This window comes from Mirounga angustirostris, unplaced genomic scaffold (genome assembly GCF_029215605.1).
Source record: "Mirounga angustirostris isolate CCGP_5_RB_7025 unplaced genomic scaffold, mMirAng1.0.hap1 SCAF_13, whole genome shotgun sequence".
NCBI lineage: Eukaryota > Metazoa > Chordata > Mammalia > Carnivora > Phocidae > Mirounga > Mirounga angustirostris.
Genome location: NW_026991721.1, coordinates 27,386,267 through 27,404,314, shown reverse-complemented (window position 1 = coordinate 27,404,314; position 18,048 = coordinate 27,386,267). Strand labels below are relative to the sequence as shown.

General features: G+C 35.3%; 2 protein-coding genes across 24 annotated transcripts in view; one reads left to right on the top strand and one right to left on the bottom strand.

Moving 5' to 3' along the window:
• IMMP1L (inner mitochondrial membrane peptidase subunit 1) overlaps window positions 1–12,434 on the bottom strand; it is an 80,654-nt gene extending 68,220 nt beyond the window's left edge. For 3 of the 21 annotated variants that reach the window (XM_064576710.1, XM_064576713.1, XM_045893965.3), the window contains exon 1: window positions 12,358–12,434. The gene's annotated coding sequence lies outside the window, so the exon portion shown is untranslated. Of the gene's footprint in view, window positions 1–12,298 lie in introns of all 21 variants that reach the window. The other 18 variants (XM_054512004.2, XM_045893963.3, XM_064576709.1 and 15 more) reach the window with 12 other exon arrangements.
• Window positions 12,435–12,520: 86 nt separating this feature from the next.
• The window catches only part of ELP4 (elongator acetyltransferase complex subunit 4), a 247,613-nt gene continuing 242,085 nt past the window's right edge, over window positions 12,521–18,048 (top strand). For 2 of the 3 annotated variants that reach the window (XM_054512002.2, XM_054512003.2), the window contains exon 1: window positions 12,521–12,789. In XM_054512002.2, coding sequence (XP_054367977.1) covers window positions 12,567–12,789 — 223 coding nt within the window. In that variant the 5' untranslated portion in view covers window positions 12,521–12,566. The remainder of the gene's footprint in view (window positions 12,790–18,048) is intronic. The other variant, XM_045893961.3, reaches the window with a different exon arrangement.

Genomic DNA, 18,048 nt, shown 5'->3' with positions numbered 1-18,048 from the left:
TCTTTACCAGCTAGAGAATATTCTCTTTTTCTTTTTTTTTTCTTTTTTGTGAAAGGTATCATGATTAGCTCAGGCTCACATGGTCAGTCTCCCAATCTTTAGGTCAACTGTGCCATATGACAACATAATTGGGGAAGTGATATCTAATAATGTTCACATGTTCCAGGGCTTAGGGTGGGTCATCGTTGGGAAGCCATATTCAATAAAATTCTAAAGATTTTTAAAAGCAAATAGTTTTAAATTATTCAAGATCTTGTTTCAGTGCTAGACAATCCTAAAAAAGTTCTTTAACCTTAACTGAAATTAAAATTTCCATGCTCTGGAGAAACAAAGGGTCTAATTTCCCTTTCACCAGATTAACATAGGTCTTAGGAAACTCGGAATCATTCATCTCTGGGTTAAATATTTGAACTCACTATCCCAGTTGTTTCATATCACATTTTCTCACCATCCTGGTCACTCTGAATAGCAAGGGAAACAGGCTTCATTTCTTATGCTAATATCCATAAATTGAATAAATAAAGGGCTATCTTTAGGAAGATACTGAGTTTGTATCCAGGTGCAACTAGTATATAAGGGCATGGATTTTTATCATCAAACAGCTTAGCTCTGCTGTGAATCCTTGTTCTACCACTTATTAGCTATGTGACTATGATGACTAATTTTATGTGCCAACTTAACTAGGCCATGGGATACCAAGAAATTTGGTCAAACATTATTCTGGGTGTTCCTGTGAGGCTATTTATGGAATAGATTAACAGATCATTAGACCCAGTGCAGCAAATCGCCCTCCCTAATGTGAGTGTGCATCATCCAATCCATTGAAGGTCCGAATAGAAGAATAGGCTGATCCTCAGGCCAGTACAAGGGAGTGAAAAGCATCAACATACTAGACACTTTGAAGTATTTTTATAAGATAGGACATATGAAATCATAATGATAGGTTAGGGTGGAAATGGCAGAGTTGAGTAGTTGTGAAAGAGGTGGTAAGGCCTACAAAATGTAAAATATTTACTATCTGGTCTCTGAAAAAGTATGCTGACCTCTGGCCAACCACACACACAGGAGAATGTTTCAGGGAAGATAGAGCACTTTAATTCTTGTGACTCCAAAGGGGTTGTGGGCTGAATCAACAGTTACGGAGGATAACCTACTAAAAAAAGGTAAAAACTGCCTGAGAGGAACTTGGGCTCCAAGTATGGTGGGTGGAAACATAGGATAGGATCCTCCTTAACTGGCTAATAGAGAAGGGCCTGGCCTATCTGCTTATCCACTCTAAGCAAAGCACACCAATAAGTAAATCATATCCACCTACAAAAAACTCTCTATCAATGTCCTTTTCATTTAGGGTAAAGATTTGCTAGAGAAACAAAAAAGAAAAGCTACTCCAGTAATCTATATTATTTAACTGGTCATATATCAACATGAATGGACAACCAAGGATCACCAACATTTAAGGAAACCATAGGAATGAAAAAGGCCCATGATGAAAAATAATATAAGCAACTCTAGAGAAAACAGAGGTAATTCGAAGAGGTTAGAAAAAAGAAAAAGAATTCTATTTAACATCTTCGGAGAAACTGTGTAAAATATCGCAGCTATAAAACAAGATGTATATGAAAGAGTAGGATTAAAAGGAGAAGAGTTTAAATAAATTTAAAATGGAAAGCTTGTCCACCACCACCACCTCCCCCCAAATACAGAAAAACTTGAAAAGCTGGAAAAGGTTGAAGAAATACAGAGTAATAACCCAGTGTGGGTAATGATCTCTCTAAAATAGTGCAGGAAAAGAGACTCCTCTCTCCCCTCCAAAACACACACACACACACACACACACACGGAAAAATAATGGAAAGGACCAGACAATACAGAGTTGGAGAAAGAAAATATATATATTCCAAGACACATCTTTGATCTAGAGTAGAGACTGTCAAACTAGGGCCCATGAGCCAAATCCTGCCAGCACCATTTTAACAAATAAGGTTTTACTGTAACACAGAATGCTTATTTGTTTACATGCTGTCTGAGGCTGCTTTTGTACTAACTACAACAGTGAAGTTAAATAGTTGCAACAGGGACCATATGTTCTGCAAAGCCTAAAATATTTACCATTTGGTCTTTTACAGAAAAAAATGTCAAATCTTGATCTAGAGCTACGCTGTCCAATAGAGTAGCAGCTGGCCAAATGTAGTGTTGAAATTTAAATAATAAAATTAAAAATTCAGTTCCTCAGTCATATCAGCCACACTGTAAGCATGCAATAGCTATATGTGTATAATGGTTATTGTGCTGGACGATGTAGATATACGACTTTTCCATCAATACAGGACATTCTACTGGACAGGGATTATTTGGAAATTACCATAACAGATTACTAGAACTGTATTTTAATTATTGCTTTAAAAAGTACTGTAGTGCAAAACAAAAAATAGGTAAGAGAAGCAGGAAGAAAGATAAAATTCAGAAAAAAACAGAAATTAGTAATGTTGGAAATGGAAATAATTAATGCATAAATCTAAGATGTCATTCTATGAAAAAGCTTTAAAATAGGTTTTTTAAAAATAATGCTTCAAAGGTATTCAGAGAGAAGAACTGAGAGACTAATCCAAAGATATAGCATTACAAATGAGTAAATATCATCATAGATATGAAAGAGATTACAAACGAATTCAATGTAAGAAATGCAATTAATTAATGCTATCAAAATTAAAAATAATCAAAAAGAGTGTTTCCTAAGAAAATATAATTCAAAGAAAGAAAGAATAATTACACGGAACAAGAGTCACGAAGAAAAAGTTTTAAGAAGTAGTATAATAGATGGCTCCAATTTAGTTCTGAGTTAACAAGGAAAATGTTTGCTCGGATTTTTAATTTTCATCTTATACTGCAAGAAACTTCATATCCAGTATATAAAGTATAAACATACTTCACATCCAGACTCTTAAACTAGAAAACAGCAGTCCAAAATAATATATTTCCCTCTCTTAACACTATTCACTGTACCAAGAATTATATATTTCTTTACAGGGGAGCTTCACTAGTCTGTGTGACACTCCATGCAAAATCAGATGTAAGAAGCTTCAAATGGAATGGTTTTAAATATTTGGCCTTTCCCTGGACTTCCATAACTATTCATACTGAAAATGAACTGATCACATCTCACCAGTAATGTCCATGATAATCAGAACAACACACAGGCTTAGATTAACATAACATCTTTATGCTTAGGAGAGTCCTCAAGTTGACACATGAAAGGAGCACCTGACACCAGTCAGTAGTTGTTCAATTCCTTTACTTGGGTTACACACAAAAATAAAGAATAGTCTCAGTTTAGGATATATTCCAATACTGGGCCATTCTAGCTCTGGAATTTCTTTTTCTTTTACCACTAAAAATTTTTAGTGTTCTAGTGTTTACTACTAAAAATGTCTTATAGATACATTTACTTAACAAATCTCCTTGAACCAAAACATGTTTACCTTTTGACACATTTACCCTATTACACTGAAGACATGATTATACAATAGATTTTTATTATTATTTTTTAAAGATTTTATTTATTTGAGAGAGAGTGAGAGAGAAAATGCATGAGCCGGAGGAGGGGCAGAGGGAGAAGCAGGCTCCCCGCAGAGCAGGGAGCCCGATGTGGGGCTCGATCCCAGGTCCCCGAAGGCAGACGCTTAACCTACTGAGCCACCCACACGCCCCTACAATAGATTTTTAAATTTTAATTTTAAACTCCCCAGTTTTCTGTTTATATTTAAACATCCACTAAAATTAGGATGAACGTAAGTACTCATGTGCCCTGGACAGTCCCAGATTATACCTGCTTTCCTGGCATCCAATGTAATTAGTTATTTCAGCATTCTTAAAATGTCCTAAAAAATTCATGGGTCAGTGAAGAAATCAAAACAAAAAAATAGAAAATATTTTGAAATAAATGTTGATGAAAATATAAAATGTTAAAAATTGTAGGACATAGCTAGAGCAATGTTTAGAGAAATTATACCCTTAACTATAAAACAGTATATTAGAAAAAGAAGAAAATCAATGAATTAAGCTTTTATCACAAAGGGGAAAAAAACAAAATCTCAGCCAATCAAAACTAGTGAGTGTAGAGGGAAAAAAAAATAAAGAGCAGTAATTGACAAAATAAAAAGTAAACATAAAAGAGAAAATTTTAAAGCCAAATGTAGGGTTTTTAGAAAAAGAATAAAAATGAAAAATCCCTAGCAAACCTAACAATGAAAAGAAAAGGAAAAGAAACACAAATAATATCAGTAATAACAGTCATTAAAAAGGTAGTAAAAGCTGCTTCTAATATAGTGAAAGTAAGCTCATAACAAACTCTCCCATAGATAACAACCATAAACTCAAGACAAAATACAAAAAACAATTATGTGAAGGCTCTACAGATTGCCAAAAGGTTTCTTATTTTTACTGATTTAGCTTGAGCACAGAGCAGTACAGGTAGTTAAAACAAAGAAACAAGTCATCCTTCTGAAGAACCTGAAAAATCACAAACTAAACAAAGGAATGGAGAGTCCAGAAAGTAATCTACCTAATCAGTGTCACTTTATTAATTGAAAGAGTTATGATTCCATATAGCAATGAAAGAATTGTCTTTTCAATAAATGGTGGTAGGTCAGTAGGCTATCTATATAGGAAAAACAAATATATCTTTACCCCTGCCTCACACCAATGGGAAAAAAAAATCAATTCTGTCAGAATGCAGATTCAAATATTTAAAAGTAAACATCAGCGCTTTTAGAAGAAAACACTGAGATCATCTCTGGAATCTTGGAGTAGGCAAACTTAGCTATAAAGCAAAAAACTGATACATCAGAATATATTCTGACTAAATGTGAAAAAACTAAATATGAAAAGGTGGGGCACATCTAGCTGGCTCAGTTGGTGGAACATGTGACTCTTGATCTTGGGGCTGTAAGTTTGAGCCCCATGTTGAGTGTAGAGATCACTTAAAAAAATTTTTAAAAAGAATATGAAAGGGCAAGTCACAGCCTAAGAAAAGATATTTGTAATATATTTATTCCAAAATGGACTTTTACCCAAAATATAAAAAGAACTCCTAAAAATCTAGAAAATCCAACAATCCAACTTTTAAAAAAATTAGCTAAGACACAGACTCCTCACATAAGAGGTTTATCTAAATGGCCAATAGCATATGAACAAGTACTCTTGAGTACTTGTTCTCATTACTCATAATTACTCATTAAAAAGAGAGAGAATCTTTAGCTTAACTCACTAATTAATGAGTAAAAATCACTCCAAATCCAAATGACAATGTCATACCACAACCCTTCAGAAAGGCTAAAGAAGAAAATATTAACTGTTAGTAAGGATGACAGGCAACTGAAATTCTCAAACATTCCTGGGAAGAGTGTAAATTGGTACAACCACGTTAGAAAGATATTTGGCCACAAATAGTAAACTAGCCAAATCCCTTTCAAAGCAGAATGGATAATGAATTGTGATACATTTACATAGTACTCTAAAGCAATAAATAATCCACATCTGTACAAATTAATACCAATCATTTCACAAATATAATGAGCAAAAGAAGTCAAACACAAGAGTAAACAGTGTATGGCTTCATCTACATAAAGTACAGAAACAGGTAAAGCAAATCAGGACTTTGGTTTCTTTGTGAGTGTACTAAAAGGAAGCAAAATGAGATTACATGGGGTCCAAGAACTCCCTCTGTACAGGCATGACCTTGACATTTATTCATTCAATCATGCTGCCAGAACACCATCAGACCCTACAGTAAGCCTTCACAATATCTTTGTTAATATGGTTCACCTGCATAGTCACAATAGTTATACAGACCCTACATCTCAGAAAGCCACTGAAAGACCAATTGGAGAGGTGCCCATTTCAGTCATGAGATGCTGATTGCTTACCATGACCAACATGGTTTTTGGTATACCTTAAGTGTGTTGCTGCAGTCTTTCAATCGTATTTGAAGACTTCTCAGAATACCAACTTCTTGTAACCGTTAGGAAAATTGTCCCACTATGTGGCAATAAGGGTGATATACATGTTGTCTATGGAATCCACAGGCTGAAATTTTATACAGCTAATTTCATATTAAAGCAGTTTTAGAGTTACAATAAAATTGAGAGAAAGACACAGAAATTTACCATATACTCCTGACTCCACAAACGTATAGCCCCCCTATTATCAATGTCACTCACCAGAACAACACATTTTTTACCAACGATGAACCTACATTGACACATCATAATCACCCAAAGTCCACAGGTGACATTAGGATTCACTTTTGGTGCTGTACATTCTATGGGTTTGGACAAAAGTATAATGACATATCCATCATACAGAACATTTTCACTGCCCTAAAAATCCTGTGCTCTGCTTATTCATCTCTCCCCTCAACCACCTCTGGCAACCATTGATCTTTTTATTGTCTCCACGGTTTTGACTTTTCCTGAATTCCATAGAGTTGGAATCAGTATGTAGCTTTTTCTAATTGATTTCTTTCAGTCAGTAATTTGCATTTAAGGTTCCTCCATGTCTTTTCATAGCTTGATAGCTCATTTGTTTTTAGCACTGAATAATATTCCATTGTCTGCATATACCACACTTTATTTATCCATTCGCTTACTGAGGGACATCTTGGTTGCTGCCAAGTTTTGGTAATTATGAATAAAGTTGCAATACACATCCATGTGTAAGTCTTTATGTGGATGTTTTCAACTTCTTTGGGTAAATGTATAAGAGCATGACTGCTAGAGGATATGGTAAGAGCATGTTTAGTTTTGTCAGAAATCTCCAAACTGTCTTCCCAAGTGGCTGTACCATTTTGCATTTTCATCAGCAATGTATGAAAGTTCCTGTTCTTCTACATCCTCATCAGCATTTGGTGTTGTCAGTGCTTCACTGACCACTCTAGTAGGTGTGCAGCAGTATCTCAATGTTGTTTAAATTTGCATTTCTCTGATGACATATGATGTGACGCATCCTTTCATTTGCTTTTTGCCATCTGTATGTCTTCTTTGATGAAATGTCTGTTAAGGTTTGGCCCATTTTTAAATCAGGCTGTTTATTGTTGAGTTTTAAAGAGTTCTTTGTATATTCTGGATAACAATATTTTATCAGCTTATAACATTTGCAAAAATTTTCTCCCAGTATGTGGCTTTTCTTCTCATTCTCTTGACATTGACAAGGTCTCTTGACAATGACAAGGGTCTCTTGACCCTCACAGAGCAAGGGTTTTTAATTTTAATAAAGTCAAGCTAATCAATTATTTCTTTCATGGATCATATCTTTGGTATTGTATCTAAAAAAGCATCAGATACCCAAGGTTCTCTAGGTTTTCTCCTATGTGATCTTCTAGGAGTTTTATAGTTTGGCATTTTATGTTTAGCTACGTGGTCCACTAGAGTCAATTTCTGTGAAGGACGTAAGGTCTATGCCTAGATTCTCTCTCTTTTTTTTCTTTGCCATGTGTATGTTGTTCCAGCACCATTTGCTGAAAAGACTGTCTTTGCTTCATTGTGTTGTCTTCAGTCATTTGTCAAAGATCAGTAGATTATGTGAGTCTATTTCTGGGTACTCTATTATGTTCCACTGATCTATTTGTCTATTCTTTTACCAATACCACACTGTCTTAATTACTGTGGCTTTAAGTAAGTCTTGAAGTCAGGTAGTTTCAGTTCTCCAACTTTGTTCTTCTCCTTCAATATTGTGTTTGCTATTCTGGGTCTTTTGCCTCTCCATATAAACTTCAAAATCAGCTTGTCAATATTCATAAAATAGCTTCCTGGGATTTTGATTGGGATGGCATTTCAATCTATAGATCAATTTGGGAAGACTGACATCTTGACACTGAGTCTCCTATCCATAAACATGGAATATCTTTCCATTTATTTAGTCTTCGATTATGTTCATCAGAATTTTGTATTTTGTATTTTTCCTCATACAGATCTTGTACATATCTTTTTTTAGATTTATGCCTAAATATTTAATTTTTTTGGATACTAATGTAAATGACATTGTGTTTTTAATTTCCAATTCCACTCATTCGTTGTTGATACAAAGGAGCTGATTTCTTTTCTTTTTTTTTTTTTTTTTTTGAGAGAGAGAGGGAGCAAGTGTGCACACGTGTGGGGCAGGAGGGGCAAAGGGAGAGGGAAGAGAATCTTAAGCTCCATGCTAGACGTGGAGCCTGACACAGGGCTCAATCTCACAATCCTGAGATCATGACCTGAGCCGAAATCAAGAGTCAGGCACTCAACCAGCTGAGCTACCCAGGTGCCCTGGAGCTGATTTCATCTTGATAGCAAGGAGAGATGGCTTTACTGAGAATGTGTAGGTTGAAGTGAGATCTGAAGGATAAGCAGAAGCTAACTAGCGGCCTTTTGGAGGAAGAGAACATGAGAGAATAAGTAAATGCTAGAGTACAGGAGAATGAATAAATGCTAGAGTGCAGAGAGGAAATTTACAGTGATGTGGCCAGAGAGGCAAATGGAGGGAACCACATGCAAGTGCTTACTACGTATTGTTTTTATATTATCAGACCTCTATTTTGAAAGGATTAGGATGGCTCTTGAATGACGAATATACTGCAGGTGAACTAAGATGAGGGCTATAGTCTCAGAATGGATTAGAAAGCTATTAAGAAGTAAACTCCATAGGTCTTGGTAATGTAACGGACATGGAAGAATGATGCTTGAGAGAGGACCTGAGGGTAGTGAGGTTCCTTGTCTTAGGCAACTAATTCTGAAAATGGTCCTATCATTTACTGAGATACAAAACAAGAGGAAGTTCAGTCTGCGGCATTATGAGTTTGAAGCCCCACTAAGAATTTCAAGAAACTGGTAAAGTAAATATCTGAATTTATAATTCTGGAGGTCAGAGAAGTGACCTGGACTATACATGTTCGTCATTGATATATAAATGGTAACTGAGGTCCTCGGACTGGATAAAAGTAAGGATATGGACTAAAAAGAGAAAATGGTCTTAAGGACTACACAAGTTAATGGCAGAAAGGAGGGAAAAGAGCTTATTTTCATTTACACCGTTTAGCCATTGAATTGTCCCCCCAGCCTTTCAAATACTGATCCTTCTCCTGTGCTATGACTGACATTCCTTCAATCTCATTTAGGTCCTTTTCTTTAACAATTGTCTAGAATTATTTTCCAGTGCCTTGTTTTCTCTCTTTAACAACAAAACTCCTCTCTTAAGCGTTTGTCATCTCTCTATCCCCCTTCATAGCAAAGCTTTCTAAAATGTAAAGTGGTCTACTTTTATGGAATATTCAACTTCACTTGCCATTCAATTCTAAATACAATTATTTGACTTTTCAGTTTACTACTCCATCAAATATTCCTTTAACAAAGCCTGTGAAACAGTATTACTAAATAAACACTTTCCAATTCTTATTTTACTTTCTTTCTCTCTGCCAAGGTTTTAAATGTTATGTTCCCCAAAGTTTATTCTTGGTCCTTTTTTCTTCTCATTTTAAAGTATACATTTCCTTGGTGAGTTTATCCATCCCTTGGGGTAAACTCCCATCATACGCTAATTAATTTCAAATCTGTACGTTTCATCTAGAGATCCCTCTCTCACGTAGCCCAGTATTATTGGACATCTCTACTTGGATGCTCCTAGGGTACCTCCAATTAAACATATTCAAAACAGATTTCAAAAACTCATTTTATGATCTCCCATTCCCTAAAACAACCAACACCATAACTACAAAATTTTGCTGTTTTCCTTCATTCTTTATCCTCTGCCATCCACAAACCTGCTCAGAAATCTGTTAGTCATCTCTGATTCCTCCTGTCAACTTTCCTTGGTCACATCAATTGTACTCCTCATAGTAATCTCTTAATTCATTCCATGCTTTTTATCCCAACCACAGTCAGCCAATCCATTCTCTTCTGGTATACTCTTAGCCAAAACCTAACAATCAAATATGATCGTTATGTTGTTGCTTTATTTAAAATTTTTCAATAATTTCCCATTTCCTATTATTTTTACAAAAAAAACAAGAGCCGCAACCTTAAAAAAAAAAAAAATCAATTAGACCTTTGTCTAACTTCTCCAGTCTCTTCTTAGCACTATGTGTAAATCATGAGAACTACTTGCACAGAAGCAGTGAGAGCAGATTTGAAGGAATAGTCTCCTGTTCTCTGTAATGGCTTTCACGGTCTATTATGCCCTCATCTTTTACACTTCCTTCATCACACAGGTTAAACTTCCCCCTCAGGAGAAGCTTCCCAAGGCTCCTCTCCTTTCTCTCAGTCCAAGTTAGGTATTCTGCATTTGTCCTCCATAGCACTTATAATATACTTTATTATCCTATTTACCCACCTACCTCCCCCAACTATGAACTCAAGGAAAAACGAGACTAAGTATTCTTTCTCCTATAACCTGAATGCTTAGCATACTCCCTGGGATTTAGTATGTGCTCAATAAATAATTGTTAATTATTAAGTTGTTTTTAATCATTATTAACACCACACCTAAACATACCCTTTCCACAAATACCTCATTTATTCCAATGTTTTATACTCAACTCTACATACTCGTAAATCCAAGTATTTGGCATTATTTGCTTTGAAGGCAAAAGTTTTGTCTTTGTAAAAAAATTAAGACAGATTAAATAAATTTATTCTATGATAATGTTATACGCAAGATACATCTTCATTTCAAGAATGCCTTGGTGTGCATATATGGCATGCTTTCTGAATTATAAAGTTGAAAAAAAATTTTTCAGTTCTAGTAATATCATAAACAAAGCATCATACCACCACTTCTAGAAAACTAAAGGATGAAGTAAAGGGAGAGGAAACAAGGGAATATGTAGTAAAAAAGCCTATAAAAGTTCATTATTATTTCAAATTTTTCCAAGCAGCAAAAATATCCAAGAAGTTTCCATTTGAAATTAGACTGTTTTGTCCCTTTTTGTTTTGATCTTCTCAGCCCTTATATACTACAGGAAAAAATTAGCACATACTGTCCAATGTGTTCACTTTAAGCGCTATGCTGTTTTCTATGTGTTAATCTTGTCTCCCCCAAATGAGAACATTTTTACTTTATAGGCCTAAAGTGACACATTAGGTCTAAGCAAACAGTAAGCACTCAACAGCTATTTATTGAATAATTTAGATTAAAAATTTATACTGAGGAAAGGTTCTAAATGAAAGCATCTAAACCTTGATCAAGCTTTCCAGTTGGTACACTGCTAAATAGTAAGGTGGTTTGTTTTACTTTCTTAAGATTTTACTCTAAATACAAAAACAAAACCCACCAGCCACTATTTCACAAAACTAATTGCAATTTATCAAACAGAATCAGCCAAAAAGTTTTAACAAGTCACTGAGATTTAAAACAATTCACTGGCAAGAATTTCAATGAGGTATCATAGATCACTGTCAAAACCAATAATTCAGTAGCGCAGGCACGATTCGGGAGGTTTTTTTTAGTTTAGACATTTGTCAATCATGAATACCTTTAAAAATCACTTACTCCTCCACCCAGCTCACTTTTGAAAAAAGTTGTAAATCCAAAGACACAGCTCTAAATGACATGTTTTTTCCGCACATAAAATCCCTATGCTAATAAAAAAGCTTTCAATTCAGAGTTCACAAATCACTAGGAAAATAAAGTACATACACATCTAATACCAGTTTTTTGGGGAAAGAGACCTAAAGTATTTTCTGTTCTTTGCAGCTGCCTTAACAGCAAATGACAATTAAATGTGTGAACAAGGTTGTCAGAGTAACACTTGTCATTCACACTACTTACGGAAACGCGCCCCAAGACTTCCAGAAGCACTAATTAAAATTAACGAAAGCTTCTCACGGGGACTTGTCAGAGAAGTACATTTTGTCATGCGCTGTTTGAGACAGGAAAACCAAATCGCCTCAAAGCTCAAGAGTTTTCCCTCTTAAGGTCTAAATCCAACCCACCTGCCTGCCACTGGAACTGTCTAACTGTGCCCAGATGCTCAGCAAGCAACTCATTAAGAGTTCCAATTTCTTCAATATAACACAACCATTCCGAGAAAAACAAAAAAACAAAACAAACAAACAAACAAAAAACCTGATGGTAAGGGCGGAATGAATTTTCTCTCAGAAATCAGAAAAGAAAGGGGCGGGGGAAAGTATCTTTCCTTTTTCCTAAGGAGCGAAGGAAGGTGCAAGTTCCCACTGGTAGTTACTGGATATAGCGCTCCACTGGCCTCTTTTTTAACTCTGCGTTAATGAAGACACCCAAAACGAGAAAAATGTTAAATGATATTACCCACCTCTAGCCCCAAAGAACCAAGCAACACTCTCACCCAAGACTCAGGTGGGCCTTTCTCACCTGGGCCCAGCAGAAGTCCGCCGTCCCCGCGCAGAGCGCACTTTTCAGCAATACTCCTTGCGATTGGTTGATTGGAAGGAGAGCTCTCAATCCTATTGGCCACCGGAGCGGTGATAGTGGGCAAGGAGGCGGGTGTTTGGGGCTGGCTCTGACAGGCCTGCTGCTTGAGTTCCCAGAGTTCCTATTGGGTCAACGCGGGAAGCTCCAAGATGGCGGCAGTGGCGACCTGCGGCACCGGCGTTGGGAGTACTGGATCTATAGTGGCTGCAACCAGCAAGAACAACGTCACCAGTTTCCAGAGGAAGGGTCCTAGAGCAAGCGGTACCGACAGCGGCTGTTCTCGACTGGTGTCCATCGCGGGCACACGACCATCGGTGCGGAATGGACAGCTGCTGGTATCTACCGGGCTCCCAGCCCTGGACCAGCTCCTAGGTCGGTTCAGAACGGAGATGTGGGCTCAACAGAGGGAAAACTTAGGGAGGGCACCTGCCAGGGAAGCCACCCTAACCGCATATTTCTCTTTGACCCCTCAGCCTTCGGACTTGGAGAGGATAGTCCGGTCTGATAGAGATGGAGGGGAGGAAAGGTTGCATGGAGACTCCTAAATGCTGTTACTGCTCCCACTTTCGACTGTGGTTCTGGCCCACCAGCCTTTTCTAGGTTACAACGGGATCCCTACATGCTTTTATCTAGAAATACTACCTAGTAAGGGGGAATCATTAATATATGGAGACGGTTTGGCCTTCAACTCCAGGATCACCTCCTGGTCTCTGATTGCACCCTTCTGCCAACCCCAGGTAGCTCGTGGTTTCGCCTAACCTACAAAAGTTTGTATCATTGTGAGAGATGGGCTTCATTAGAAAATGCTGAAAAAAAATAACTTCCCCTCTTTCACCGCCAGGCTGCTTATTTCCTGGTTCTGAATCTTCAAACAAACTCTATTGGCTTTAAGAGAATGGATGTTAAAGAATTATGTGGGTACAAAGTAGTGAAAGACTGTTGTTGATACTGATGGTCATACTAGTATCTGCGTTAAATATATGTGTATATATTTTGTTAAATTTTTTCTCTGTATATTTTGCCTCCTAGAGTTACATTGCAAACGATATGTTTAAAGTTAATTCACATTTTAATGAGACAAAAGAAGTCCAGTTCTTAGGCTTTCCTGTATAATCTCTGCAATTTTTCATGAGAAGCCTGCTGAAGAATAGCTTGTTTCGTAACTGTTATGTTGCAAAGATTGACCACATTAGATTGGTAGGACAGAGCTGCTGTGTTAATAGAGCTTGTAAATTAGTTAATTACTATCAGAATGTTGCTTCATTAAAATTGGTCTGTGTTTATATTTCATAATTTCTATATAGTGTGTGATATGTGTCAGTTAAGTCTTGTACACTTTCATAAAATATTACAAATGCCATTGCTTGTTCTTGTACTATACTTGAAATTTCTCTCTGTATTTTTGCCCCTCAAGGTACACTTTTCATATAGTTTTAGTGCAAAGGAAATTGACAAGGCAAGCGACCTGTGAGAAAGAGCACAGCTTCTTGCCTCTGTTATGTCATGTTCTTAACTGGATCCTGGTTATTTCTACACAAATTTAAGTATTTTCACTTAATTGTTTCAAGTCTTGCTTTCCTAAATTGCATGGTACTGAAAACAAATGATCCAAAATATCTAGTTAACAAATATTTATCCCAGTTTTTTTCCCTGTTGAGCTTTACTTGGTGTCATCCCATATTTGAACTTAAAGTTTGGAAGCTGTTCCTAGTCTTTACCTTGCCCCCCCCCACCCCCAATTCAGTGGGGATATGTAATTTCATTCACTTGATCCTGAATCTCTTCAAACGAAAAGGTCACATTTCTGACATTATACCTTCAGTTTCTTATTAGAATAACAAAATTTGCCTAGCACAATTCCTGGCATGTAGTTGATTCTCATTAAGTTCTTGATTGGAAGAGAAATGTGTAGAAAAAAGGATAAGAGATATTGAAAGAGGTAGGATGACTTATGTGTGAGCTCTAGAAGCAGACTTAGGTACAGTGACATGAACAGAATCATAACGCTAGAGACAGTGTAGGCTGATCTTTAGGCTTCAAATTTAGTGTTCTGCACTATGCTACAGCTGTTTCAAATTTTTGAGAACTCTTTTGAAGTGGCTTTAAGCATTTATCAAACCTAAGACTAATGAATTTAAGTCTCTTCAAGCACCCACCAAAAAGCTAACCTAAAGCACCTGAGTGTTTCTACAGTGATATAAACATGAACTGTAATATAAAAATATTCCAGATTTCCTTGTGAGGGACACTAGTATTTGTAACAAGCTTATGCTAAAAATTGGTGTTTGTTTAAGATAATTGGAATAGGTATCAGTTTGGGGATATTTTGAAATATGTTTTTCATGTATACAGTTAACTCTCAAAGTGCACAGAAGAGGTTGTTATAATAGGAGTTAGTACATTTGGAATAATAAATATGTCCAGAAGTATTTTAGTTGTTAAGTTCTTAATGGCATTTTTGTATTATTTTTTATTTTGTGTGGCTCTGTAGAGCAAATCCATTCGTTTTTCATTAAAACATTATTTGGAAGTGAAACATTTGGCTGCTAATGTGTATACACATAAATATAAGTAATTCAGATTATCTTGTTATTCTAAAATATTGGACTCAGATTGTGACAAGCCTAATATAACCATATTGTGACAAGATATAATGATAATAGGATGTTATGATATCAGAATGGTGAAACTATACTATGACATTGTGATTGTTGCCTAAATCTATTCTGTGGTTACTGTAAAACAAGTAAATATTGTATTGTCACTGCCATGCAGTGCAGTGATATTTTACTACCACTGTGATGTCAATGTAATTTTAAGCATAGATTCAAAATATATTTAAGTATATTTTTAAATATATAGGCAAATTGAATGTTGGTCATTTGAAGATATGCTACTATTTCCATTCCTACTCCCAAGTGCTTCATGAATTTGACAATTCCCTATATCAGCATCTTTTAAACATGATCTAATCATATCAAAAACTTTTGTTCTGACAACTTAAATTTAGTTAAATATTGATATACATTTCCCAAGTTGACCACATTGGAATTTTTCAACTTCTAAGTTTTCTAACCTAGCTTCTCAACCCTGTCCTTCCAGGACACTTATGTTGTTATATGAGGACACTATATATAAATATTTCAATTCCCTTCTTCTAGGAATCGCCAAAAAGTTTACAGTAAATAAGGGATTCTGGCAGAATTTCTTTTTTTCTAGGGTAAAAGGTGTAACTCATCTTAGGATCATATTGTCTAACGGGGAATTCTCCCCCAGCCTCATCCTTCAAAAAGGTACTTTAAGGAAGGGTGATTTCTGAGGTTTGACTGGCTTATTTTATGTGCTGTTTGGAATTTACTCAATTTTGACAGTCAAGTGAATGGGAAGATAGGGATTTGGGATAAAGAATAGTCCCAGAAGAATACTCCAAAGAAGCTTGATGGTAGCTGCCATTTTCAAGGCTAATGTCAAAAAGTAAATACTGGTGGGCTTATTTCCTTTGCTCCACTGTATCTTAATTAGAATGTGGGATGTACATTGAGTTTGGACTATATATTAAAAATAATCCTTATTTTTATGATTATGATAGTTTAGCAACTGATGGCTATATATTTAAGGAAAATGTAGTTTATTTATATCAATATATAAAATTGTTTGATGTAATTTAATCTACAGAACCATTCTCACTGTTAATAGCTTTTTCTATTTTGTTTCCTGTATTTGCCCAGCTAATAGTTGTGATAATCAAGAGTTGTCAGGATGTTTCCTACCTCCCAGAGAGAGAAGAAAAAGTAGACTTGTTAATGAAATAAATTGCAATTTAATTAGAGGTATGGCATTAATTAAGTAGTTCAGGACATTGCTATGAACAAAGGAAGGGATATGAACTTTTTGTACATTGCGTTTTCCCTAAAATGACCTTCTATAATTTTATACAAAACTATTCCTTTATAGAAAGGAATGATATAAATTACTGTTACCTTTTATGACTTTTATTTCTTTTCCCTTTTGCTTCCTGTAACTTTGAAAAAGGAGAGGCCCTTACAAAGTAAGGTATCACTTCTGGGTCATTATATCCTAATATATTAATTTGACCTTGCTTACCCAAAATTAATTAATAGCTTAATTAGAGATTTGCTTTGGGAAGTGTATGGGGATTGAATTTTCTCCCTTTAATATAATTTTCTGGGGCTCCTGGCTGGCTCAGTTGGTAGAATATGTGATTCTTCATCTCAGAGTCATGGGCTCAAGCTCCACATTGGGCATGGAACCTATTTAAAAAAAAAAAAAAAACTGTAAAAAAATTTTTTTTAATTTAAAAAATCATTTGGTTACTATTCACATGAATAAAATAACCCTTTCCATCATATTTTAAAAATCCTAAAATCAGAAGATAATTGTCACCTAATAAGATCTTAATTTTCTGATAATGTTTTCTAAAGTATTAGATTTTTTTTCTAGTTTAAGACAAAATGCTGTGTCATTTCTTAAAATGTTAAATTTTGATTAAATTAACACTTTAAAATATCAAACTTGCAAAGAATCTTCAAGCTTTCAAGCTCATAATCTTATGTGTTGGTAAACTATTCTACCTGTATTTTTAGTAAGCTGGAAATCGACTTCTTGAGATCTATAAGTAAAACCAAGAGTTTATTTGCTTAGTGACTTCAATGTATTGATGAATTCTCTAAGATCTGATTAAAGAGGAGAGGATACCATAAACAAGACCCTTTTACTCCTTATGTTTCATCACAGAAATAGGATGATTGCTTCCTTACCTGTTACCTGCCAAACATTTTAGTGAACTAATGGGAAAAGATAGTCTATTTTAATTGGGAACTATTAATGTGAACTTTGTGTTGCTTTTGAAATTAATTAAAATTACTAATGGATTTCTGAATTTAAAGATCTATTAAAATGAGCTTTGGTTGAATGTATCATGTCAAGATATCCTGTCATGGTTGGTGGCTGAAGCTTTTTATTTTTATGAGTACATGGCTACAAACTTATTCAAACTTAACATACAGTTAGAACCTCAGTATATCAAGTGAGATATATCAAAATACCTTATACAGAGGTATTTTAGGGAAATGTGAGGTCTCGTCACCCTGAAATTTGGAAGAATAGAGGAACTTTGCTGCTATATATGTGTATATATGTACATGTCAAATCATTTTCCCTCATACACAGAATAAAAGGTTGATTTTTATAATAGTTAATAAGTGGCTTCATCTTATTCCCCATGACCAACCTTCAAAATGACCAACCTTTGTTTAAGCCATCCAAATTTAAGTCTAGTGAATTTACGTGGTAGAGCCCTTTAGAAGAAAAGATAATTGCCTTTTTGTAAGAGAAGTCCTGATAGAATATTCAGATGTCTGATTAAAGTTTTGTCCTCATTTGTTTTAAGTAATGTTCAAATTTTCCAAACATTAGAAATTTAATGTACATAAGATTTAAAATTTAATTAGGTGGCATTTCCTGAATTATCTGAAACTGGATTATTTGTATAATTCTGACAGAAAATTACCTTTTTAGTGTTCTCTCATTTGTATAATGCTTTGCTTAACTAGTTCATCAATGGGAAGTAGTCTTACTCTTACTATTATAGTGATCCCTATTTATCAAATA